Source organism: Procambarus clarkii, chromosome 10 (assembly GCF_040958095.1).
Source record: "Procambarus clarkii isolate CNS0578487 chromosome 10, FALCON_Pclarkii_2.0, whole genome shotgun sequence".
Classification (NCBI taxonomy): domain Eukaryota; kingdom Metazoa; phylum Arthropoda; class Malacostraca; order Decapoda; family Cambaridae; genus Procambarus; species Procambarus clarkii.
Window position 1 is genome coordinate 27,554,930 of NC_091159.1, and position 27,475 is coordinate 27,582,404.

Sequence of the window (27,475 nt, forward strand, 5' to 3'; positions counted from 1 at the left end):
GCCCTAGCTCCACTTTTCGTTTCTTCGCCAAATCTTCGCACTATCGCTAGCGATATGACTATGCTATGTTGCACCCTGCTAGCTACACACTGCGAGAGGCCAAATACTATGATCTAGCCTCTATACTCCTTCAATGTCCCGAGAAATTGACGAATTTCCGCGGACCTCACTAATCGCGTGTCTCCTACAGACTCCCGCGGCGACGTGTGTGCGTGTGTGCGTGTGTGTGTGTGTGTGTTTACTCGTTTTTAAATTATAGTTTAATGGACATCTTCCAGGTAAACAACATGCAATAATAAGACTACACTAATATTATAGCGTATATATATTTCGTGTTATTTATTAATCCTTTCAGAACCTACGAATCCACTCTAAACCTGTAGAGACCTCACAGTCACACCAGAGGTCACCCTCCTGCAGGACACACCAGAGGTCACCCTCCTGCAGGACACACCAGAGGTCACCCTCCTGCAGGACACACCAGAGGTCACCCTCCTGCAGGACTCACCCAGAACTTGACGACGAGGGCAGCCATGAGAACGGCGAGGGTCTGCAGGGTGTCACCCACCACGTGGATGAGTGCCGCTCTCAGGTTAATGTTGCCCCGGGCACTCTTGTGGGCACCATGGTAGTTCCCGCGGCACCCACACCCGTGCAGGACCCCTACGATGCTGTGGGGGACGTAACCATGAGACGGTTTAACTGGGGGAAAGTAACTATGGTATGGCTACGTCAGAGGGAGAGAGAGAGAGAGAGAGAGAGAGAGAGAGAGAGAGAGAGAGAGAGAGAGAGAGAGAGAGAGAGAGAGAGAGAGAGAGAGAGAGAGAGAGAGAGAGAGAGAGAGAGAGAGAGAGAGAGAGAGAGAGAGAGAGAGAGAGAGAGAGAGAGAGACAGACAGACAGACAGACAGAGACAGATAAAAAAATAATAATTCTGATGAAAAAATTGCAATAAATCTATTTCCGTCGACGCATGTCAAAAAATTATATATATTATATCAACAATATTGCAAATAATTTTATTTTTACCTATATATATTTTTACTTACATATATTTTTACTTTGTAGGTGTCATTCGTGTATCACGTAAAAATAATAAGAGTTCAAAAAATACTTATATGCTAACACTCTACCTTCAACTCACTAATGTAAAGGTTTATGTAATTATTTGTATACGTTTTGCTAAAAAAAGAAATTTAAATATATAATATATAATATATATCAGAAAACTCATTTTCGTGAAGGGTTCGAACCCAGACAGCTAGGCGCTCCATGCACTTTACCCACTACACCACACAGTAGTTATAACAGACGTCCAGTGTCACTACAAATGACGACCGACAGCTCGAAAGGCGGGGCCCAGGAACTAAGACCGTTCCTTGAAACTGTCTAAGGTAATATTTACACGCCCACACACACACACGCCCACACATACACACACACACGCCCACACATGTGTGGGCGTGTGTGTGGGCGCATCGGGGGCCTCGTAGCCTGGTGGATATCGCGCAGGACTCGTAATTCTGTGGCGCGGGTTCGATTCCCGCACGAGGCAGAAACAAATGGGCAAAGTTTCTTTCACCCTAAGTGCCCCTGTTACCTAGCAGTAAAATAGGTACCTGGGAGTTAGTCAGCTGTCACGGGCTGCTTCCTGGGGTGTGTGTGTGTGTGTGTGTGGTGTGAAAAAAAAAAGAAAAAAAAAGTAGTTAGTAAACAGTTGATTGACAGTTGAGAGGCGGGCCGAAAGAGCAAAGCTCAACCCCCGCAAAAACACAACACAACTAGTAAACACACATACACACAACACATGCCCACACACGCCCACACACACACACACACACACACACACACACACACACACACACACACACACACACACAAACACGCTACCTACACAATATTGACGATGATGCCGATGGCGGCCATGATGAGCATGAGATCAGGGTCGAGAAGGTACTTCTGGTAGAGAAGTCTGTGAAGGGCGGCGGCCACCAGGAGCCCCGTCACCAGCCACACCATCAACACGCTGGCCACCGACCCCAGCACCTCTGAACCACAACAAGACCACAAGTAAACTCCAACTCCAGTTTGCCTGATGAATGGAGGTCATCGGGCAAACTGGAGTTCGATTGTACGTCGCTGCCTATAAGTCTGTAAAATATACCGAGTTCGGATAAAGTCTAGTCTGATACAGGAGTTATGTCTACTATTACTATTCACTGAGTAGTTTTGTTGGGGCCGCCAAGGCCACGTAACTGTTAATGGCAAACTCCACTTTGCCGGGAGGGCGTGTCAGGGGGGACACGCCCTCCAGGCACGGAAAGACTGACCTGCGCGGTAGTAGCCGAAGCTCATGAAGCGCGAGGGAGGTCTGCGCATGAGCCAGATGGCCACCAGAGACACCAGGAACCCGCAGAAGTCGCAGAGGAGGTGGCCAGCGTCGGACAGCACCGCCAGGCTGGACGAGTAGTAACCTCCGATGTACTCCAGCACCTGCAGGAGAGACCAGAGAAAGGTGGCGAGCGGCGACAAAGGGAGCAGATATATAATGTAACAATAATAATAAAAGAGACATGCATTGGTAATGTTTAAATATTCAAATAGTAACGATAAAATGAAACTAATCTGAGCACTTTCGAGACTGAACACATTTTCAAGCAGTACAGAAGATAGACTGATTGACGAAGATTAAGCCACCCAAGAGGTGTAAGGGTAAGCCAATCCTAAAAACTATTCCTTTATGCTTCGGTATCCTAAATTTTAAACTTCCGAAAGTTTGGAACTTTACAATTCCAGGATTCGTAATCTTCTTGGGACAGTTGTAGATTCCAGGATTTTTGTTATTATACACTAGCAAGTTCCTAGCGAGTTCCGTGTTGCTGTCCCTTTGCGTATGGTTACTGAGGACACCAGATAGTGGATGGCAGGTCACTCCCCTGCAGGGCTTTGACGAGCGCCATACCCCAAAAGGCTCTGATTGGTAGATCGAAGGTGACATTCTTCACTGGGGCATGTAAAGTAGTATACGACGTTTGCTTTTGTTGGAGAGGGTTGTGTTGTCCATCGGGGGTTGTTCTTGAGTATTAAACCAGCAGCCATTTGTGTTTGGTGGTAGATAATGAACTCCAATTTTTGGTCTGGGGCTGCCTGTTTCACTCCAATTGAAATTTTATTTTTGATTATTCTTTCTTCTGATTTTACATAGTGCACAGTGCCACTCACCATACACAAGCCAGACACAGTGCCACTCACCATACAGAAGCCAGACAGTGCCACTCACCATACAGAAGCCAGACACAGTGCCACTCACCATACACAAGCCAGACACAGTGCCACTCACCATACACAAGCCAGACACAGTGCCACTCACCATACAGAAGCCAGACACAGTGCCACTCACCATACAGAAGCCAGACACAGTGCCACTCACCATACAGAAGCCAGACAGTGCCACTCACCATACAGAAGCCAGACACAGTGCCACTCACCATACAGAAGCCAGGCACAGTGCCACTCACCATACAGAAGCCAGACACAGTGCCACTCACCATACAGAAGCCAGGCACAGTGCCACTCACCATAAAGACGAGGGAGATGCCGGCGGCGACGGAGAGCTTGAGGAGCGCGCGCTGGTCCTCCGGGCGCTCGGAGACCAGGTGGTGACAGTGGCTGGAGGAGGAGGAGCTGCCCGACCTGCTGAACACCTGTGGCAACAACAACAACAACAACAACGGGTTATTATTACCGACACAGGTACTCTATTATCTTTGTGTGACCAGTTGTATTTACAGGATGAGCTACAGCTCTTGGGTCCCCATTTCTTAATCGTCTATTGAGCAGATTATAGGTTCCGGAGCCTATTGGGCCCCTGTCATATCTGCATTTTAGGTTGTGTGGAGATGGCTTCTACTACACTTGGAAGTGTATTCAATTTGTTCCCTGTACTGACAAATTCTTTAATTTATCTCTGTGGCTCATTTCGGTACTTAGTTTCCATCTGTGTTCGCTTGTTTGTGTAGTAGTCATGATAGTTAGTCTGTTCTTGTCGGACCTGTCTATTCCTCTCGGTATTTTCTACGTGGTAATCTCATACGAGGAATCTTCTCTTTTCCAATGTCGTGTAATTTAACTGTTTGTGTCTTTCCTCGTAATACATTCCCCTCAGCTCTGGAACTAGTCTGGTGGCATATCTGAACTTTCCCCAGTTTCGTTTTGTGTTTAACGAAATAAGGACTCCACGCAAGTGTCGCATATTCCAGATTTGGTTTGAATTAAAGGGAATAAGATCCCGAACGACTCTTTGCTCAGATTCCTAAAGGCAATTCTTATATTAACCAAGCTTCTGTATGCAGCCGATATTATTTGTTTGACGTTAGACTGAGTTTAATATAAACCACCAAGTCTGTTTCTCTGTCTGATTCCAGACGGGGATGTTTGACGATTCTAAAAAGAGCCACACTGCCAAGGCCGTGTCACCTACAGGCAAGAGGTCACCAGAAAACACAAGACCAGTGCGGGGCTGGAGATCTATGATGGACCAGCGCAGGAAACTGAGTCGTCAGTCCAACCATGTGAAATATTTCACATCAATGTTTTCTACCTGTCCCCGATCACCTGTGAAGCACCTTGAGTACACGGACTGGCTCTTGGAACTGAACACGAAGTATGGATTCTCGTCCAATCTTCTGCAACTGAAGAATGAGGAATTACAACTGGTTGCACATCGTCTGATTTCTTGCTGTCCTAAGGGTCTATAACCCCCGGCTTGGGAATGGAACCGAGTGTAGATTTGCATTGCATAAGTTAAATTAAATTGTGTCAAACAACCTCTCTTCAGACTTCCTAATGAATATATTTCTCCGAGAGTGCAATTGTGCCTGGTATCCAATTGCAAGGCGGAGACCATTTTCTGTTCTAAAACCACTCAAAGAACTACCTGAGGTCATGTGTGAGCGACGGAAGGTAACCTACTTTTTTCTTGAGGCACATCGAGTCAGAGCATTTGGGCACACTTCACTCTCAGGAAATTATTCATGACTTTATAAGCCAAAAATTTGTCGCAAATTTGTTTTTAGTTTTGTTCTCCCTTGTAATTATTTCTACTTCTCATTGTCAAAAAATACAGTGCTTATTTTTAAAGCATGCAATTTATACAGTTAGTTCACATAGTCATTGTAACTGTAGTTATAGAACATGCATTTTAGTTAATTAAAATTACTTCTGCTGTTCTGTTGCAATTTTTGCTGTTTCATTCATCATGTAATTACTGTCATTCATTTTTTTCCTACTTCAGTTCAATTCATACTTTTGATAATTAGTTTCAAGTCTTAAAAACCAAGTTTTTTCCCATATCTTGCCAGCAACCCTGAACGTATTAGTGGCTTTAGGTACAGTATGTAATAGATGTCTAGAAATCCAACATTATGTTTGTAACTCATTTTGTATGTATGTACTTTTACCTGAATAATAATAATAATTATTATTATTATTATTATTATTATTATTATTATTATATTTACACCAACCCACCAAAATGCAGGTTTGTTCTCGATTTACAATCGGGAAGTTCGGGTTCGAATACCGGGGGGATATGGGAGGGGGAAATGGTTGAGCGTGTTTTCTTTCACATAATGCACCTGTTCACCTAGCAGAAAATAGGTACCTAGGAGCTAATCAGCTTGTTGCGGGTTTCATCCCGGAGAGGGACCAGTAGCTCAACCTTGGGGGGTACCTCGATATAAGCCTAACATGTATATATACACTGGCTCCTTGTCCCCCCGACATAATGAATTTCAATTATCAATTGTGCGTGCTTACGCTGCATTTTAATTTAATCAACCATTTCAAGAGTTGTTCCTGCCCGAGGCAGGAACGTTCCTGTACGAGGCAGAAACAAAGGGGCAAAGTTTCTTTCACCCTGAATGCCCCTGTTACCTAGCAGTAAATAGGTACCTGGGAGTTAGTCAGCTGTCACGGGCTGCATCCTGGGGGTGGAGGCCTGGTCGAGGACCGGGCCGCGGGGACACTAAAGCCCCGAAATCATCTCAAGATAACCTCAAGATAACCTGCCCGAAACACTTTGCGTAATAGTGGCTTTAGGCATTGTATGTACTAGCTCTATCTAAGGCATTGTATGTACTAGCTCTATCTAAGGCATTGTATGTACTAGCTCTATCTAAGGCATTGTATGTACTAGCTCTATCTATAAATCCATCATTGTTTGTATCACACCTTGTATGTATGTACTTTACCTGAATAAACATTTGAAATTGAATTTTTTAGTCGCGTTTTTTATTTGTCGTTTGTTTGTTTATCAAGGTAGATTTACCTCTTCGCTGCTGCTGCTCCCGTCGCTGCTCAGGCTTCCTGACCGTCTACGAGGATTCCACAGATCGTATGTATCTGAAATATTAATAACTATAAAAGATTCCATAAAAACTAACATAACCGAATACAATTTTATTACTCAACAATTCACGAGTAAGAAAATAAGTAATTCATTTATTACTAACATCAGTTATGCTTCAAATTATATAGAACAGTAGAAGAGGCTACATTATCAAATTTACTCTGAAAATTTTGAAATTTAAATACCAGTCCACAGTATATCACACTTCCCATGGCTTACATTAATCCTAGAAGCCAAACATCGCAAAATGTTAAGATGTAACTGAACAATGCTCTTCAGATAAACATTGTAGCTAAACAAATGTTCTAAAGAACAACGATATCGTAAGTCTGGGAGAGAAAACTCGATTCCTTCAATCACACACCAAGCAGCCGTCACACCCACCCTGTTTGGAGGCGCCCTTGAAGCTGGTCCCGGCGCTCCGCTTGCTGGGAGACCATGGGAGCTGCTGGGTGTGCTGGGAGACCACATGACTGCTGCTGCTGTTGCTGCTGCTGCTGGCGGTGCCCCTGCTGCTTGGGCGCCCTCCGCCCCACTCTTGGTTCTCCTCCAACAGGCCCAGTTTATCATCCTGGTTCAGTATTAATGGTCAGTCTCCGGTGTCAGATCACAGGTCAACTGCTTGATAATGTCTGACTACAGAAAATAATTTGATCTAAAGTGAAAAATGCTGATTTTAAACAGCATCTTAACATTATTTATTTATTAGACGTAAAACACAAGAATAAAGAAAACTATACAGGTGATTAAAAAGCTATATAATGAAATATATCGATTTGATAGGCTAAAATTTGTAAATATACTCATCATGAGACGGTAGTACTTAATAAACAAATATTTTTTAACCTCGTGGAATTACAGGAAAAAATAAGGTCAAGATAATATACTTCGAGAGGTTTAATATGCTTCTCGGTGTATATACAAAACAAAGAATTCTATATTCCTAGAGTGTCTACAGGCCTAAAGTATACTTGCTGGTTGGTCACTAAGCTCTGGTGGTGACCTAATATAACCCTCCCGAGGCTGATGGACCTTAAAACTCTCACTTTACGTGTTACGTAATCACTTTACGTTTTTTGCATATTTATACGACTTGACAATATTTTCATAAATTTGGGATATTTGAACAGGCCAAGAAGCTGTAAATTATGCTCACGATAATTTGATATCTGTTTTCTTTAAGTTCTAAGAGATTTTAGGTGACGTGTAATTTGTAAGGTCAGTTTAAAGCATAATAATTTAATTATCACTCCATCACCTGCTATATGTTTTCCATCACTTTTGAAAAACAATACACCCAAGAATAGCATACTCCGCTTGTTATCCAAATTTTCCGTTTCTAACCAAGTTTAGTTACATTACTTCTGGGCTTTGTGGCTGGGTAGGGAGGCCGGGGAGGGCATGCAAATTAGCGTACTTGTAGCCTTCAGGCCATTTTTCTTCTCGTGCTTCCCTTGTAAGCGATGCTCAAGTTTGGGAACTTGAACCGAAGTATTGGGCCTTTGTGTATGTCCACGACGCAAACTGCCCGAAGGTTCTGCGGTTCGAGAATTGTATGACTGATTTTCTTTGCCGTCTCCAGAACAACAACGTCCTGACACATCCCTGACAGTGATTAGATTGACACGAGGAGGGGCGTCTTACAATGATTATATACACTTAGAGGTGTACCTAGCTTTTCTGTGTATATACACACACTTAGAGATATCTACAGCCAGAGCTCAACCCCCGCAAGCACAATTCGGTAAGTACACCGCATCTGTGTATATACACAGAGCTTATTGTGATCCTGGACTGAATGCAAGACTAAGGTATACTGGTAGGTCAGTTAGCTACCGTTGTCGTATCAAGATTCCTCCCGCGGTTAAGAGCACTGAATCTCAACATCAAACGAAATTTAACTGGATTATGATTATGATGGTCCGGGTATGCGCCATAGCTAACAACACCTGCAGGTAGCGGCTACCTGGAGGCGTGAGTTGATGAAGTAGGTGTTACCTGGTGTGGCAGTATCACCTGGTCTTGCTCCCCCTCCCACCAGTGCCACTGTTCACTTAAGGGGAGCACCTCAGTCACTCAAGGGGAAGTCTCTCACTCGGCCTTGCAACCCCGTGGCAAGTGATATAAGTCGGCCGCTCCCATAAAAGAATAAACAATTTACTGGAAATAAAAATACATTGGTTTAATGCCTACAATATCTTAACTGTCATAGTGGTAACACTCCCGCGGTGAAATCCAATAATATGGCAACCTCTCTCAATATTAATATTAGAAGAATCCAATAGGCTTTTGATTTACTAAAAGTTTTCCAGCAAAGAATATTATCAATTCACTTGTATAATAATTGTGTTAATCTTTTCATTAATCACACACGATTTATCTAGATCCATGTGCAATACAAATTTATACAATTTCTGATACTGTCTCAAATGTCGGCTCTCTCTCTTGCCACAATAAATCACTCCACGAATGTGAAACAAATAATTTATTCTTCCTATCAAACAAGTGAAATTTAATCTACCTTACTATTGAAGAAGAGAGGCTGCAGTCCAAGCAGCCTGTTGCAGTTAGTAGATGCTCCCTCTGGTGACCTCTCGTGTGTTTCTCTACTTTTCTAGTAAAAGTTCCTCCTCTTCTCTAGTAAAACCAACGGAGATCTTTCCTCGCAGCTGGTTGACAACCTTCCGACGAGGGATCTCCTCAGAAGATCTCACTATGATTAGGCGAAAGTCTCCCAGACCTTCATCTGTCTTCTACGTTGAATATTGGTCTCCTTCTTCTCTGTAAAAGTGCTGTATCACAGCAGCTGCTTCTTCCAGGGCTGCTATGCTGTCTCTATGTCTCATAGAGACATAGTGAGGTGGCAGGACTTGCCACCTCACGCTCCTAGCCTGGGACGGCCCACGGATCATCTCTCGATCCCCGAGCACTGCTTCTTGAGATTCAGGAGTACCCACGTCACGGAGCTTCTTGCGACCTCATGTCACATTCCTCCTCTCTAAATCTTCCTCTAGAAGTTGACCAGTAGCTCCTCTACGTTGCCTCTCGAGTACTGCTTAGAGTAATGTGCTTTCTGGTGGCTTAAACCTCGTCTATGTGGGACCGACGTGCGACGCGACCTCTCACGTTCTTCCCCAGGTGGCTAGTGACCGCGGGCGGCGTCCCCGTCGAGCAGCTCTGGCGCTAACATCACGTCACACCATGGGTTAAAATGGACACCCCCTCCCCCCCGCATCCGACCAATCATATTTCTCAAAACCAGGAGACAACGTCACCGCATCTAGAGTATTTAGCGTCAAAGTGCGACGCTCTATTAGGAGGACGGACAGTACGTCACCGCAAGGGAAGGGAACTATCAGAAGAAAGCGTCAAGCCATTACGACTATATAGCACTGGGAAGGGGTCAGGTTAAGGATTTGGGATGGGACGGGGGGAAAGGAATGGTGCCTAACCACTTGGACGGTCGGGGATTGAACGCCAACCTGCATGAAGTGAGACCGTCGTTCTACTGCAAGTTAAAGTTTACATTAAGAATTTACTTCAGTTTAGAATATTGCTGATTGGAAATAAAACATGCAGGTCTTCAGTAGACTACCATAAATATTATTGAGGAAAGGAATAAATTTAGATCCTGGTCTCCAGCCAATAACACCTAATCTACGGGAAGAACACGAGAGTAATTACCTGTTATTAACCTGCAAACAGAAGCAATAAGTGGACACAATGCCCACATCTGGGTCGGTTATATCCCCGTACGATAGTGTATTGGTCTGCTTGGAGCCATTGTATTGCTCATCCCTGTACCCTCATCATCTTTTGTCGCTTTTATCCAACCATCTTTGTCCTTTCTCAAGCTGTTTGTTATTGAGTTATATCTGTGTGTACGGTCCTCTCTCTCTCTCCCATCCCATCTGTTTCGTCAATTTAAGTACATTTATTGAAACAATATGATACATGTCAAAAGGATCGAGTAGCTTAGGCTATTTCTACCCTCCAACTGTTTCGTCATCCACTCGCCGTCTTCCTCCTATTGTTTCATTCTTTATCACTTTCTCCCACTATCTCTCTCTCTCTCTCTCTCTCTCTCGCCCCTGTACTCACCACACACACGCGGGTCACCAGCTCAGGAAGGGTGCCATAGCTTGCGCCTCCCCTCAGTTTCCCCTTCAGTGTCTTGGCCTCGGTCATGGTGCTCGCTGCTCCTTGCTCCCCTCTTCCTCTTCCTCCTGCTGAAGAGAGCAATATCAGTTAATACTTGCTGCTGCTCCTGCTTTTTTTCTCTAATTAATAGTTGTTAAGTAAAAGAGATAGCGAGTGGCTAATTCATGTTATCCTGCAATGTTCTTTTTAAATCAATTTGCCGCAACCGGTTGGCTTGATGTTGGGGTTCATGATTTGCCTTTCCGTTCAAAATCCATCCTCCTAACTTAACCAGAAATATACGAACCCAAGCAACCCACCTAACCCGTCGAACCCATGTATAGAAAACGTGGATATTTGTGAGCTGTTACTTTTCACACGTGTTGCATTTGGTTCGTTGGTTACCACAGCGTACAAAACGCGACCTATTAGTTGAGACGACGGGTTCGTGTCAACAGAGGGGAATCTTACTTTTTTTTTGGGGGGGGGAGACCCTATCTCACCCTAGGCCAACACAGGTAAATGGGCCCCACCCTCTGGTCAGTGAGGCTGTTCAAGGGTTAAATACAAACATGTGGACGGTTAATGTAATATGTATAATGATTAACTATCAAAGTTATGTATAGTTATTTTGTATTTGTCCATTTTTACAAATGGACATATTATTTATTCCATAAAACCAAATTCCAAAAGACGTACTGGTGGGCCCCCTCGTGGTGTTGGGCCCTAGGCCATTTAGGCCTAGTGGGCATTACTCAATAGGCCCTTGGCCTACTGAGTAATCCAGCCCTGCACATGACTTATCAACCGCAGGTGGATCATTAACATCACAACAAGAGCTTAGTTGTGTCCCGTTGCCAGGGTTGTGTGAGTATATGACGTGGCGTGTACTCACCTAGTTGTACTCACCTAGTTGTGTTTGCGGGGGTTGAGCTCTGGCTCTTTGGTCCCGCCTCTCAACCGTCAATCAACAGGTGTACAGATTCCTGAGCCTATCGGGCTCTGTCATATCTACACTTGAAACTGTGTATGGAGTCAGCCTCCACCACATCACTTCCTAATGCATTCCATTTGTCAACCACTCTGACACTAAAAAAGTTCTTTCTAATATCTCTGTGGCTCATTTGGGCACTCAGTTTCCACCTGTGTCCCCTAGTACGTGTGCCCCTTGTGTTAAATAGACTGTCTTTATCTACCCTATCAATCCCCTTCAGAATCTTGAATGTGGTGATCATGTCCCCCCTAACTCTTCTGTCTTCCAGCGAAGTGAGGTTTAATTCCCGTAGTCTCTCCTCGTAGCTCATACCTCTCAGCTCGGGTACTAGTCTGGTGGCAAACCTTTGAACCTTTTCCAGTTTAGTCTTATCCTTGACTAGATATGGACTCCATGCTGGGGCTGCATACTCCAGGATTGGCCTGACATATGTGGTATACAAAGTTCTGAATGATTCTTTACACAAGTTTCTGAATGCCGTTCGTATGTTGGCCAGCCTGGCATATGCCGCTGATGTTATCCGCTTGATATGTGCTGCAGGAGACAGGTCTGGCGTGATATCAACCCCCAAGTCTTTTTCCTTCTCTGACTCCTGAAGAATTTCCTCTCCCAGATGATACCTTGTATCTGGCCTCCTGCTCCCTACACCTATCTTCATTACATTACATTTGGTTGGGTTAAACTCTAACAACCATTTGTTCGACCATTCCTTCAGCTTGTCTAGGTCTTCTTGAAGCCTCAAACAGTCCTCTTCTGTTTTAATCCTTCTCATAATTTTAGCATCGTCCGCAAACATTGAGAGAAATGAATCGATACCCTCCGGGAGATCATTTACATATATCAGAAACAAGATAGGACCGAGTACAGAGCCCTGTGGGACTCCACTGGTGACTTCACGCCAATCGGAGGTCTCACCCCTCACCGTAACTCTCTGCTTCCTATTGCTTAGATACTCCCTTATCCACTGGAGCACCTTACCAGCTACACCTGCCTGTCTCTCCAGCTTATGTACCAGCCTCTTATGCGGTACTGTGTCAAAGGCTTTCCGACAATCCAAGAAAATGCAGTCCGCCCAGCCCTCTCTTTCTTGCTTAATCTGTGTCACCTGATCGTAGAATTCTATCAAGCCTGTAAGGCAAGATTTACCCTCCCTGAATCCATGTTGGCGATTTGTCACGAAGTCCCTTCTCTCCAGATGTGTTACCAGGTTTTTTCTCACGATCTTCTCCATCACCTTGCATGGTATACAAGTCAAGGACACTGGCCTGTAGTTCAGTGCCTCTTGTCTGTCGCCCTTTTTGTATATTGGGACCACATTCGCCGTCTTCCATATTTCTGGTAGGTCTCCCGTCTCTAGTGACTTACTATACACTATGGAGAGTGGCAGGCAAAGTGCCTCTGCACACTCTTTCAGTACCCATGGTGAGATCCCATCTGGACCAACGTGTGTTTGTGTGTGTGTGTGTGTGGTGTTGTGTGTGTGTGTGTGTGTGTGTGTGTGTGTGTGTGTGTGTGTGTGTGTGTGTGTGTGTGTGTGTGTGTGTGTGTGTGTGTGTGTGTGTGTGTGTGTGCGTGAGCGAGGTGTTGTGTGTTTGTGGTGGAGGAAGGTGTGGTCCCTCCGCCTCCCTGGCCACTGGAGCCTAGTGCTCTTCTTAGCGTTATCATTCCTTTTACTGTTTACTGATCCCACCCAACAATGAATAATATTGTAAATACCGAGGTAAACAAAGTCCACTCATGGATGTCAACCAACTCACAATGACCTACTACATTATATTTGGAAGCAAATCATCAACCAAACACTCCCGCAGATAGGTAATGTAAACATTGATAGTAAATATGAGAGAAAGTTCCTTTGCCAATATATAGACAAGAGACTTAGCTTCAGTGTTCACAGAGCATATAGCCAAAAAAAGTATATACAAATTCTGACATACTTTGAAAACTTAGATATTATGTTCTCCGCGCGACTCTTCTTACACTATACTATTCACCATAAGTTATCCCTATCTAACGTACGCTATCTGTGCATAGGGTTTAGTCACTGCAAACTTCCTCAAGCCCATCATCACCCAGCAAAATTCACATTTCTAAACTATAACAAACTCTGCCTTCAGACAACACATAGTCTGTTTAAATCCCTGAACATGCTAAACACACACAGTCTGTTGTGCTACTCACACTTACACAACCTTGTTACTAAACTCCAATAATGTTTTGAAACTTCCTTCATAAATTATATAGAACCTATGACCACACCAGAAATAAATAACTCTTTGATGTCCCCAGAGTTACACTAAATCTATGCAAACACGTCATGTTAATAAAAGGCCCAATATATGGAGTCACTCCCTAATGAATAAAAAAAATTGTCCAACCTATATTAAAAAATAGACCTATGAAGTACCCAATTTTCATCTTCACAGTATCCCACCTTGTGCTATTAACTCAAACATTCAACCAGTATATTACAATGTAGAAATACAACCTCATCAGGGTGGGACACCATACACAATGGAGTGTATTAAAGACACTGTTGTTTCCTTAATAACCCTTGTTGTGCCTTAATAACCCATGTCGTACCTTAATAACCCTTGTGAGGTTGATAATCGTTGAGCCCAACACCAAACCAAGCCTAATCAGTAAGCTGTATTATAGATCTTTATGGTGAGGAAATCAACTGCATTCACATATTTTGAATCGCTGCACCACAAGTCCGAGAGCTGGAGCTTAACCCTCTACCCCCCTTCCCGACGCAAATGGATTAGAACCACTAAGAACATTCACACGTGTACTTCTTGGAAAGTAGCAAGCCTGTGTTCCTGGAAAGAGCAAGCCTGTGTTCCTGGAAAGTAGCAAGCCTGTGTTCCTGGAAAGAGTAAGCCTGTGTTCCTGGAAAGAGCAAGCCTGTGTTCCTGGAAAGTAGCAAGCCTGTGTTCCTGGAAAGTAGCAAGCCTGTGTTCCTGGAAAGTAGCAAGCCTGTGTTCCTGGAAAGTAGCAAGCCTGTGTTCCTGGAAAGTAGCAAGCCTGTGTTCCTGGAAAGTAGCAAGCCTGTGTTCCTGGAAAGTAGCAAGCCTGTGTTCCTGGAAAGAGCAAGCCTGTGTTCCTGGAAAGTAGCAAGCCTGTGTTCCTGGAAAGTAGCAAGCCTGTGTTCCTGGAAAGTAGCAAGCCTGTGTTCCTGGAACGTAGCAAGGCTGTGTTCCTGGAGACGACTAAGCCAGTTTGTGAGGAGCAAAAACACTTGCTCCGTCCGGCCTTAAGACACTAGCAATCTGACCTTTCAGGAGGCGTTTACCGCCATGTATAAGTTTTTGTGTTCATAGTCTTCTCTAGCAACGTTTGTGAGTGGTTGTGGAGTACTTGAATGTGACTGGACAATATTCTTAACTAAGTTTGACCTGGATGTGGTCAAACTGTGTGTGTGTGTGTGTGTGTGTGTGTGTGTGTGTGTGTGTGTTCACCTAGTTGTGTTCACCTAGTTGTGTTTGCGGGGGTTGAGCTTTGCTCTTTCGGCCCGCCTCTCAACTGTCATTCAACTGTTTACTAACTACTTTTTTTTCCACACCACACACACACACCCCAGGAAGCAGCCCGTGACAGATGACTAACTCTCAGGTACATATTTACTACTAGGTAACAGGGGCATTCAGGGTGAAAGAAACTTTGCCCATTTGTTTCTGCCTGGTGCGGGAATCGAACCCGCGCCACAGAATTACGACTTCTGTGCGCTATCCACCAGACTACCAGGCCCCCTGGTAGCCTGGTAGTGTGCGTGTGTGCGTGTGTGTGTGTGTGTGTGTAAGCTCTCTTGAATCCTGTCGGTGTACCGAGGTATTTTTTGTATAATTCAGCGTAGGTGCCGACTCCGGGTCCTGTTGACGTTCCCAGACTGGTTCTGATAAGCTAAGCACCGGCAACCACGCCTCTTACTACCCACCCAGTCACTGCGCCAAGTTTGTACAGTACTTGACTCCAATTTGTACCGTACCTGACTCCAATCTGTAACTTACTTAAATCCAAATTGTCCACTTTATCAGTTCCCCTCAGTATCCTTGTACGTTGTGATTATGTCCTCTCTACTTCTTACCTTCTCCAGGGTTGCGACATCTAGTACCATTAACCTATCCTCAGAGCTTTAGTCCTTCCCAGCTCTGGCAATAAACGTGTTGCAATCCTTGGTACTTTTTCATTTTAGGTTTTATGCTTCATATGGTGTGGATTTCAGGCAGGTGATGCATATTCCAATGTTGGTCTAACAAGGCTATCTTGAGATGATTTCGGGGCTTTAGTGTCCCCGCGGCCCGGTCCTGGACCAGGCCTCCACCCCCAGGAAGCAGCCCGTGACAGCTGACTAACACCCAGGTACCTATTTTACTGCTAGGTAACAGGGGCATAGGGTGAAAGAAACTCTGCCCATTGTTTCTCGCCGGCGCCTGGGATCGAACCCAGGACCACAGGATCACAAGTCCCGCGTGCTGTCCGCTCGGCCGACCGGCTCCCTGTGTTAAGTGTCTTAAAACAATCTCTATTTAGGGTTTTAAACGACGTTCCAGTTTTTCTCAGCGTCCCATTTGAGTTCTTCAAATGGGGGAAGCCTAGCCAACCATTTTCAAATATGGCTTCGGGTAGGGTCGTAAATTTTGGCGCCGGAGAAAAGATGCAACGTTGAAGATGCCCGGATGCAAGAACGGGACATGAACCTGCCAATCAACTTATGACCCGAGGTCACGTGCCTATATCGTGATGGATTTGCAGTTGCACAACGCGTCCTGCCGTTGTGAGGAGTCAAGGACAGTGTGATAGCACAATGAGTGACCTATTTAATCTACCGGATGAAGATTTTGTCTACAAGTCCGACAGTTGTAGGACCACGGTGCAACTCTGAACCTCTTGGCGGTCGAGAACCTTAATACTGCAAGAACCAACTGCACGAGATCTCGGGTGGAGGCTCTTGTGTATGATCACTCCACAGCCTTCTCCGTGACCTCTGCCACACTAAATAACAGTCCTGGTCAACGGAGAATAGGGTCTCTCGAGGTAAGAGAGAGTGCAGTGAACAGGCACAGTCAGTCAGTAAGAATTATAGTTGCACCAGTGACATTTTGACGAGTGACACCCTGCAGGTCAGGGCCACATCACTAGTAGGGAGAAATTGAGGTGACTGCTTGAGTTTCTCGAGGCATCACACTGTTACATATAATTATCATAAGGTCTTTCTTTTATTCTTCCAGCAGCCGGAGTTTAATTTGTTAGTAGCCTCGTGTCCCGGAGGACCCAGGTGTCCTTGGCTCCAGGTGTCCCCCCAAATTACTAGTTGCCATAGGGAGACACCGTGTGGAAGAGGCTACAGACTGAACACAATTATTGGTTTACATGCGAGGCAGGGGGAAACTCTGGCAGTGTTGACACCGGACGATGCGCCTAGCTCCACGGTGCCACTGCCGGTGTAGTGCCAAGGCAGAGTAATGCACTAAGTTCATGAGTGGTTTTTTTTTTTTTGGGGGGGGGGGGGAGAGTACCTAATCTTTCTATTGTCATCGGTGGCTATTCTGAGAGCCCCGTTTGTGAGTCGTTTGTGGTATATGATGTGCATTTGGCACATCACTCCTCTTCTCTAAGAAGAGAAGTCTTCTTCTTCTTTCTCTAAGAAGAAAGACTTCTCTTTCCTTAACTAAAAAATCAGCCTAGAATACACATCTCAAAACTTTGGTTACATAGAGTACAGAGGTCGCAATAATAACACAGCAATTTGAATCTGGAACAGTGTCAAGACTTACCTCACACACAAGAAGCAGCTCTGTTAAGTTAATGTTCTCTTACGCTGCAGGGCATGTTAGGATGTTGTAGAGGGCGTGACACAGCTCAGGACACGCAAGCAACGGAACACAGGGCGTGACACAGATCAGGACACGCAAGCAGCGGAGAACAGGGCGTGACAGGTTGGAGGACGCCGTGGACTCTGAGATATGCAGTGTTCAGCGTATATTGGTACACATCGGAACTCACAAATCAACACGTCACAAAGGAAATAGTGCGGGACCAACGCACTCAGGGGTTCAGAGTTCAGCACTACCTACTGTAACACCAACAGCTGCACCTCCAGCAATATCTACAGGTCTGAGCTGCCTCACTACGGCTGGACACACCTCGTGACAAGCGCTAAGCGCTTCTTCCCCTAAGAGTGTCACGTCTCTGGGCTCTCCGATCATGCGCACTGATGTTTCGAATGTTGCTGAACACTAGTGCATAAACGGCTTAAAGCTCTTCCTTTGTTGTTAGTAGTTTGTCTTGCGAGTCTCGTCTGCAACTGCTTTATGCAACGTTTTAAGAAATTGTTGTGTTTTTCATATATTTGTATATGAAGTTGTGAATTCAGTTGGACTTATTTTCTTCATCCAGTGTCCTCTTGTAGACTTTTCGTCAATTCCCGCCAATATTAAGCAAACTCCTTGTCCGCCCTACAGGGGTTTTCCTAGAATGTTGTAAGTCGTGATCAAGTCTCCTCTAGTTCTTCTATTTACCAATTGTGCACTGATCAGTTTTTAATTTATACTCACATCTAGCTCGTCTTACTTCTGGTATTAGTGAGGCAAGGTTCTGGTATATATGCGAGGCAAGATTATATATGTGAGGCAAGGTTATATATGCGAGCCAAGATTATATATGTGAGGCAAGGTTATATATGAGGCAAGCTTTAGGCTTTGTACTACTGTGGCTTCACAAGATCAGGGCTTCATGGTTTAATAATAATAATAATAATAACTAATAATAATTACATATATAAATTATTATTATACAAATTATACTACATGCTCTCGTTCACATGGTGTACTGATCAGAGAGCCTAACGTGTCAGAGGACCCACCAACAGAAATTTAAATTTCGTTTTTTGTCAAATTTCGTTTTATGTTAATTTCGTGACTTGCTATCATTTTCTAGTACGACAGTGTTTAGCCTTAGGTAGCGTATACGTCAAAATACCAGGTGCTATTAGGCACCTGTTACGATAAGGTACTTTAGTACGACAGTTTCTTGACGTTAAGAACGCTGGCAAGAACGGGTTGGTCACAAACCGAGCGCCCAATACCGACTGACTATATTAATTCCATACATCATGAGTAATTCTCAAGACCTAAGGAGGGTAAAGAGAGAGAAAATAACACTAACAAAGTGATAAACGGAGTAGCAACTCTGCAGGCAATTATCATATACATTATTTACAGAAAACGGAGTTATATTATCATAGACTGATCAATTTACAAAAGGGAAACTGCAGGAAGCAAAACCAGTCCTTAAAGGATTATGATGTTGCACTGCCAAAGGCTTATAAATAAGCTGTGCCATAACTTAATCTCGAATTCTTGCAAATAATCTTAATGTAAATTATTAACCAGTATATCGTGAATAATATCAATTTCTGTCACTAGGACCATTGGTGCCTCTAACCGCCGACCACAAGAGCAACACATAAGACTAGCACAAGGATTATCTAACACCTTTATTCTCAAGCGGCACCTCAGAGAAGGCCTGAAGTTCTAGTTGGATACCAGTTCGGTGTCTCTGGAATCCGCCCTTATTGTGGATGATCGTGGCTCAGTTGGCAGGACTGCATGGTCCACAGTTCGAGGCTCTGATGGTCCTCAAGTGAATGAAACCCTTAATTTAGTTATACCTCAAATATTCCAGTGAGGAGGTCTGAGTGCTCTGGAAATAAATAAATGGAACATTTGGTTGTTGTGGAGACTCCTGTGTACGGCGTCGCAGGCAGGGAGTGGGTGACCCGGCTAGGAAGGGTCCACTTCACAGTTGATGAGGAAGGGGATGTGAAGCATCTCGTTCAGTGTGTACAAAGGCTTTAATGGAAAACTACTCATGTCCTGTTTATTGAACTGTGCAGCAGCTGTTATTTTTGTTTATGTGGTAAATGAAGCATTTACATGTTGCTAATGAAATACTGATAAGGTTCGTTTATTATCCGGGGACAGGAAGTCTGCTGGGGGGTATCGGGGCCTCACTAGGCACACAGCTTGACTATCCTCAGTTACTCAAGTTTCCAGTCGTGACTCAACTCTCTGCTTAGTCATGACTGTCTGTCTCACACTCTGGCTTATACAGGGGAAGCAGACACGAATCCTGCGCTCTCTCTCTCTCTCTCTCTCCCTCTCTCCCTGATCAGTAGGTCAGGATGTACACCATCAGGTCAGCACGTACACCAGCAGGTCAGCAGGTACACTATCAGGTCAAAAGGCACCATCAGGTCAGCAGGTACACTATCAGATCAGCAGGCACCAGCAGGTCAGCAGGTACACCAGCAGATCAGCAGGTCAGGAGGTACACATAATGATGTGTACCAAGGGGGTACCATAACCAGGGATGGGACTGGTCGGTACACACACACTAGCAACATGAAATAATGAAGATAGTTCAACACATTACGTTTATGTTCGGAATGGTTCGGATCATTATATTCAACACTTTGCAGTGCATTGCTGCCTAACGCTATATTATATAATAACTTACAATACAGTAGGCACAGAAAAAATACAATTCAACTCCAAACATCGTGAATGCAACATCAATGGATTAAGGTAATCTGAGGGACTAAGATAATCTGAGTCACACCCTCCGCTCTCGTTGTTGTGTAAGATTGTTATTTATCAAAATTATTATCAATGCTCTCTTGCTCTTAATTGTATATTATACCAAATTAGAATAGTGTTGAAATTAAATACAGTGTTATACTGGTATCATGAATTTAAATCAGTACGATAAACTAAGTGACGGGAAATGTGCTTGAGTCTTCCCTATGCTGTACAAAGAGGAGGTATGCAGTACGATTTCCCTACACTCTGTGGAAATACTAGGACTGTAAGGAAGAGCGTGTGTGTTCGTGCCCGAGAGAGTGTGTTGGTACAGTGACTAGCGGAAGGTGGAGTGAAAGGCCGGGTGGAACTGGGTTGTCCATGGCCACGCTTCACTACGCACCATATACAGGCAGGGGGACTCCTTGCGTCCTTCTTGGCCCCAAACCGGCTGTCGCAGCACACTGACGCCACGCATACCACACTGACGCCACACATACCACACTGACGCCACGCATACCACACTGACGCCACACAAATACCACACTGACGCCACGCAAACACACACACGAGTTAACAGTAAAGAAACACTAATACGAGACACGGGTGCGAAGATAACTGATGTAAGCCATATTAAGAGCAAAATTTACATTTGTTAATATAACTCCAGACTGCTGACTCTGTGTTCTAATTTTGTTAGGTCCAAATATTGTACCACCTTCTTTTTAAGCTATATTTATAACATAATTTATATTATAGATAGCGTTTAATGAATCTGTTACATAAAATTAATTCGTATATCAGAGACTTTAGTATATTATTTTTGTAGAACAATTGTTTGAATACATGCATTAAAACATAATGTTCTTCAGTTATGGACGTATCTAACAAAAACGCATTCTTAAGGGAGAGTATATCTCACAGACCTGCGTTCATTAAGGACAGTGGAGAGTATATCTGATGGACATACTTTTTGGAGAGTCAGGGTAATAATGCCTTATATATGTAAAGACCCGAATGAAGTAATTAATGCAGGTATTGGTGAACCTTGAGAAGGGGGCCAACCCCGCCCCAGGCCAGGTGACTGACTGGTCACTAACCTGCGCACCTGTCCTGCCAACTTACACTCTAACCTGCCCCACCAACCTGCCCCACCAACCTGTCCCATCAACCTGTTCCACCAACCTGCCCCACTATCCTGTCCCCATCAAGTTCAAGTATGTTTATTGAGACAAGAAAGAAATACATCTCAAAGGGATAGAGTAACTTAGGCTATTTCTACAACCCCCCCCCCCATCAACCTGTCCCTCCAACCTGTCCCATCAACCTGCCCCATCAACCTGCCCCATCAGCATGCCTCATACTCCCCACACCCTAACCAACCCTATTAGCCTGTTTCAACAGCCTACCCTGCCAAACCAACTTTCCCAAACCATAAAATCTAGCCTACCAACGTGCCCAGCCCTTCCATTTTCACCCGAATACCAGAAGCCACATTCTAATGAGATATATTCACACCACATTTTTTCATGCTATAATGGACCAAAATCTGTCTCAATTGGTAACAAAAGTACTGAAGATGCATTTTTTTATATCTCCAGGGACAAGACGAGATAATTAAGAAACCTCCAGTGGAGTCAATACCTGATTGTTATACACTGTAGGCGGTTGTAAACAATGAGTCTTGCTTGAGGCTGTTCTCGATGCTGGCTGCAAGGAAGGAAAATCCATTAAGCTAGAGATTATTAATGTGGATATCCATCTTTCGTGTGAGATATAGGGACTAAATAATGGGGGGGGGTATGGGACTCGATTTAAAAAAAAATAATGTTAGATCAAATTTAACTCTTATCGATATGGTCTGAGGTGGTTTTGTGTTTTGCAGCACAAAAACAACAGCACGTCTCACCAGCTGTGTGTAGCTTGTTTTTTTGTGATATACCATTTTTCTATAAATAACTAGTAATAATTATAGTAATATTAATAACGCAACAGCCGTTGTGTTCTTAACTATCCCTATCTAAAGTCTATTGACATCTTTTTTGAAGTACCTCAACCCGTCCTCTCGAGCGTTCTCAACGTCACTAAAATAATGTACTAACTTTCTGAAGCTAACTTAACAGAGGAACCCCGTCCAACCCAATGGGACGTGTGATGACGATGATCTAGACAGTCTGGCGGAAGGGGTTTGGAGACATATTGGGAAACGAGGATGCTCAACCGTTTTCACTACATTTTGAGAGGAGTAAGAGACAAAACTCATTTTTAAATGCTATATTCTGAAAACGTGTGATTGAAATATTTAATAATGTAGAGCTGAACAAAGCGGCACGACTATGGACAGGTGCAGAATCAGTTGTAAAACAAAATAATTATTTGAAATATGTATTTACAAATGCGATTTTTTGTTAATTCTAGCAATATTATTAAGCAATTAAGTGAGGGTTTTTATAACCACAATGGCGTGATATATCAATGAAAATATTTGGCTCCATTCTGAGGCAATGGAGTGACTCGAACCTGAACCTGCGTTCTGGTGATTCCCAGATAAAGAAGGTGTCTGGGGCTCACCAAAACGCACGTTCGAGTCACTCCATTGCCTATATAATTTAGCGTCATACAGGAGAGAGTACGGGCTCACCATAGCCCGTGCTACATGGACACTTCGTCCTGAGTAGCTAAATCTAAAACAACAACAACATCAGGAGAGAGCATATATACTGAATAGAGTAGCGGTCAAGGACTGGTGGGCTTTACAGCTTCCCACAACTGGATGGATTCCAGCTCCAGTCCCCGATAAGAGCACATCAGATATATCACAGTAAAATTCCAGCCATTAGGACAGTTCCGCTCTTCTGCGTTCACGTGTTAGACACAGATTATAGTAATAGTAATACTAATAATAATACTGCCATGTTCCCACCGACAGTGTGAACATAGTTTGCATTTACAAGAAGCAGTGGCAGTGGCACAACAAATATATCGGCACTTGCTCTCTCGTCATGGAGTGTTCCAGTTTCTTTTGTTAATGTTCTTACATTTTTACTTACTGCCGTTAGACAATGTAATTTTCATGCAAATTAAGAGCATTAGGATCGTAGGCGGCCCACCACTCCTCCTGGAGGCGGTCCTCCAACCTCTGCAGCGCCCACGCCTGAGTCAGATGACGGCGGGATGCTGACGTAGATGACAAGAGACCCGACGCCCGCACTTCCAAGTTGCTGAGATCGTGTTTGTTCTCGTGCGCCTGTAAGGAAAGGCCCTGAAGACTAAAACGAAGATTTTGCAAGCGGTCGTTGATCTTGCTGAAGGACTTGGCTAACTTAATAACTTCGGCGACGGCTCCCACTGAGCTGCTCCGAAGTGACAGCGCCTCCAGCCTGTCACAAGTCGTCAAGAGATTCGCCAATTGCCGTTCCTGCTTGGTATTTTCGCTAATTTTATCAACACCTGCTTCTTCCGACACTGTATCCTCTGTAGAACTTACAGATTCATTTTCCACTTCCCTGTTTATTGACTGAGCAGAGACTTCGTCTCGAATTGTGCCGGGATCCCAAGCCAATGGACTTAAACGTAAGCCAAGACTACCATCTCCACTGAACTTTTGAAACCAGATGGGACATTTGTTTCTTGTTTCTTCGTCACTGATTGCCGCCACCGCCTCAAATTCCGCTTTGTGAGTTAAACATCTGTCTGGTTGTGTCACACGATTGTTGAAAATCTCCTCCAGTTCCTGAAGCAGGGACTTCTCTGGCTGCGCCTCTGGTTGACACTCAGAGACGTCGTCGCTGACGTAGACACCACTGTCTCGCGAGGTGCAGCTTGTCATACTGTAACAGGCCTCGCTCTGAGGAGTGCTACACCTTGCCATACATTCATTTCTTGCAACAGGACTTTCTTCGGAAATCATTTCTCCTTCCGTCTCACTCTCACGTGACGATGACTTCGTCTCCTCTTTCTCAGTAATTAATTCTTCCTCAAAACCACTGTCGTTGAAGTTAGCCTCATTAGTAGTTATACGTTTCACAGAATTATTCTGATTTCGACGATTAGATGACCTTTTAACTTTCGAATTACAAGTTTCTTTATAATCGTGCCTCATATAGCTAAAATTTGAAGTACTTTGATATTTAATCTCCGTTTTCAGAGTCTCAGCAAAGTTACTCTGGCCGTGGTCGGCGTCACTGAGCAAACTCTGCTTGTAAATTATCCCTTGAAGAGCTTCGATCTCCTCGCTGTACTCTGCCAGCCACTTCGAGTCGACAACTACCGGTTCCTTGGCCTGGCTTTGACTCAGCTCGGGGAACACCCACCCGAACTCCGTCTTGTGGCTGAAGTTCTTGATGACAAGACTCTCTGGGAACCCCGGGACGTCTGCAACGAAGCTCAGCTGGTCATCCTCCCTGTGGGAGACAATAGGCTGCTGAGGACTGAAAAGATAATGTGTGAGTCACGTGCTAAAACAATTATAATTTGAAAAGCAGAATGATGAGGCAAGTTAGTAAGATTCACTAGTGAAAGATAGTGAGGCTAGGTTGTAAGATTCACTGGTGAATGATAATGAACCAAGTTAGTAATATTCACTGGTGAATGATGATGAGGTAAGTTAGCAATATTCACTGGTGAATGATAATGAGGCAATTAGTAAGATTCACTGGTGAATGATAAGCTAGCAAAACTAACTTACATTAAATACATAACTTACATTAACTTACATAACTATCTATTAAATAGAAAACGTGCACCTATAACACAAATGCCGATAACATCATCTATAACAACCCAAACCTTCCCCTACAACATTTAATACCATAATAAAGTTAATGAATCGGTATAGCAAACACATTTTGACCTTTAGACCTCATCCAAACTTTTATAGTTTTGAAATGGAGCAATTTAGCCAACTCGATATTTTTACTTGACTATGTTGACAAATTTATCTTTTCATTCCATTAAATGTTAAATCTATCCTTTAGCTCAATAAATCGTTATCACTATACTTTCACATTAAAAGGCTGCCAGCTCTGTCTTTTAGCTCCATAAGTTGCCATCTGTTTTTCAATCCTACTAATTTTCCATAAGCTGAAAAAAATCCCTTTTTTTAAATGTGCCTTTGTGCAGCATGATGATAGGAGAGTGGAATTGATATTTTCTAAGAAACCACATTAATAATATAGAGCTGTCTGGATGTACAGGCAATATCTTTAGGCTGGCAACACGTACGTGATATTTAAGATGGGGTTTACGGCCTACAAACCTTTGGAGGGCTATTAAGATTACCACACTACCTTACAGCCTAACAAGTAAATTTAATCCTGAACGTAGTCCGAAACTGTCGAGGGATTAGTCCATGTTATGACCGACAGCTAAAAAACGGAGTCCAGGTTTGAAACTCGATTCTTATCTACATAGATAAGAACACACACACAAATACATTAGATAAAAAAGGTGGGATTCCACCAGCATAGTTCCCTTCCTGTCACACACACTTTCTCAAGTTATGTGTATCGTTGGTGTATTGAGTAAAGCGCACATAAAATATAATTACAATATATATATTATAGAGTTTCTACAGTTATAGAGCAACATATGTGTATTTCATGAAACGCTTCACTAGTCCTCTAACACAAGAACACATACACGCCCTTAGGCCCCCCAGACTCCATACACAGTTTCAAGTGAAGATGTGATGCTGGGTACATATGGTGAGGGTGTGAGGAAGCTGTACACACATAGTGAGTGAGTGAAAGGAATCTTGGTGCAAGTAAGTCAGAGGAAGTTAGATACAAAATATGAGAGGAAACGAGCTTTGACCTTTAAGGAGTGCACTAGAAACAATAAGTATTTAGACCAGAGAGAACTGTAAAGCTGCCGCTTAGTTGGGTGGGTGTGGAGCAAGACTAGTAACTGTGACTCACCATATATGTAAAGTGCCTTGTATAGTGACTGTTGTGAGCCTCTTGTTGAATCACTTGTGATATAAACAGATTATCGATAAGTATATGTATTTATAGAAAATAAAATTGCATACCACCTGTTTAAACTCTTCTACAAATATTGAATTATATACTTAATGTGTTTATACTGTTGCATACACTCCAGTCTCCAAATATCACGTAAAAAATATTCAATCTTTGTCTAAATCTCTTCTACAATTCAGGAATGTTATATTTCAGCTAGTTTTAAGTGTTAACCCATTATCTTGAATATTGTCTACTTTTTTCACATTATGCTAGAAATGCTCTGCATCTTACTATTGTCTTTATGTATTGTACTTCCCAATGTGTGCTCCACTGTTCATGTATCATTTGTATGTATGCTTCTATACATAAAATATTATTATTATTCCCTGGAGCACGATCCACGAACGTGTTAACAACCAGGTCCCTAACTACTGCTGGGTGGATAGGGGCGAAGAGTTGAGGATCGGAAACTATTATAAGGTTATGGTGTTTACAGTCACGTCCCTGAACCCATTGTCTGCCTCTGGGGCCTCTGTAGCCTACTCTACTACATCCAACAGCATGGGTATGAGGTACATAATCAATTTTAAAACAAGAAAATCAAACCATGTTACACTCATACATGTGTATGTAGTATACAGATGTCTTTCTTCTCGACACACAATTATGGATCCCGGGTTCGATTCCCGGGCAGGAGATGGGGTGGGTGCGTTTCTTTTCACTTTATGCATCTGTTCACCTAGCAGCAAATAGGTACCCAGGAGATAGGATAACTGTTTTAGTGTAGCATCCTGAAGATGCTTCCTGTCACTGGCAAAACAAGTCAAATTATAAACAAAAGTTGTTAAAATACGTTAAAGCTACCCATAAGCAAAGCAAGTTTTCTATGAAACACTACTATAGGAAATGAAATTACGTTTTGCATAGATGACTCAAGTAAGCATGACTTATTCTTATCTTTAACTTCCCCCCGGCGTCTCCAACAACCCTAATCTCGTCCATTTTTTATACCCGCATATCTTGCCCTTATCAAGATAACTCTTCTTGTCGCTATCGCTTTCCTTACGTCTAACAGATTCCATAATATTTCTTGTCAACAATCACAATCATAAACGCTATCCATATTGAATATTTTGTAATATATATATATATATATTTTTTTTGTTATTTTTAAATAAATGAATTAGGTATCAACAATAACTTGAAGGAACAGCTAACAAGATGCCCAGAGCCAAGGATCTCTCCACATGTTGAAGGTCTCTTTGTAGCTTAGTCGTACATACTTTCTTTTAAATATAATTCAATATATGAATATACGAAAATTAGTTGTTTATTTAATTGACTTTAAGGTGAAACTAATTCATAATTGAATATATCTGACTGGATTA

At 43.3% G+C, this 27,475-nt stretch overlaps 4 protein-coding genes and 1 long non-coding RNA gene across 6 annotated transcripts in view; 3 read left to right on the top strand and 2 right to left on the bottom strand.

The window, feature by feature from the left end:
- LOC138363100 (solute carrier organic anion transporter family member 74D-like) overlaps nucleotides 1-282 on the top strand; it is a 29,579-nt gene extending 29,297 nt beyond the window's left edge. The window contains exon 4 of the mRNA XM_069322085.1: nucleotides 279-282. Coding sequence (XP_069178186.1) covers nucleotides 279-282 — 4 coding nt within the window. The remainder of the gene's footprint in view (nucleotides 1-278) is intronic.
- LOC138363025 (uncharacterized) overlaps nucleotides 1-27,475 on the top strand; it is a 439,332-nt gene that overhangs the window by 324,488 nt on the left and 87,369 nt on the right. The gene's annotated exons all lie outside the window — the stretch shown is intronic.
- Nucleotides 1-27,475, top strand: part of LOC123745994 (uncharacterized) — a 153,173-nt gene that overhangs the window by 38,329 nt on the left and 87,369 nt on the right. The window lies entirely within an intron of this gene.
- Nucleotides 488-17,640, bottom strand: LOC138349534 (zinc transporter ttm-1-like). The gene is made up of 8 exons (XM_069322086.1): nucleotides 17,320-17,640; nucleotides 10,510-10,637; nucleotides 6,793-6,979; nucleotides 6,328-6,401; nucleotides 3,578-3,703; nucleotides 2,330-2,492; nucleotides 1,894-2,047; nucleotides 488-671 (listed from the first exon to the last, which is right to left on the bottom strand). Exons 2-8 carry the CDS (start codon nucleotides 10,594-10,596, stop codon nucleotides 488-490), a joined length of 975 nt encoding a protein of 324 aa, XP_069178187.1. The 5' UTR covers nucleotides 10,597-10,637; nucleotides 17,320-17,640.
- Nucleotides 22,384-27,475, bottom strand: part of LOC138363022 (uncharacterized) — a 5,681-nt gene continuing 589 nt past the window's right edge. Inside the window, exon 2 of one of the 2 annotated variants that reach the window (XM_069321784.1) lies at nucleotides 22,384-24,527. In XM_069321784.1, coding sequence (XP_069177885.1) covers nucleotides 23,180-24,527 — 1,348 coding nt within the window. In that variant the 3' untranslated portion in view covers nucleotides 22,384-23,179. Of the gene's footprint in view, nucleotides 24,555-27,475 lie in introns of both variants that reach the window. The other variant, XM_069321782.1, reaches the window with a different exon arrangement.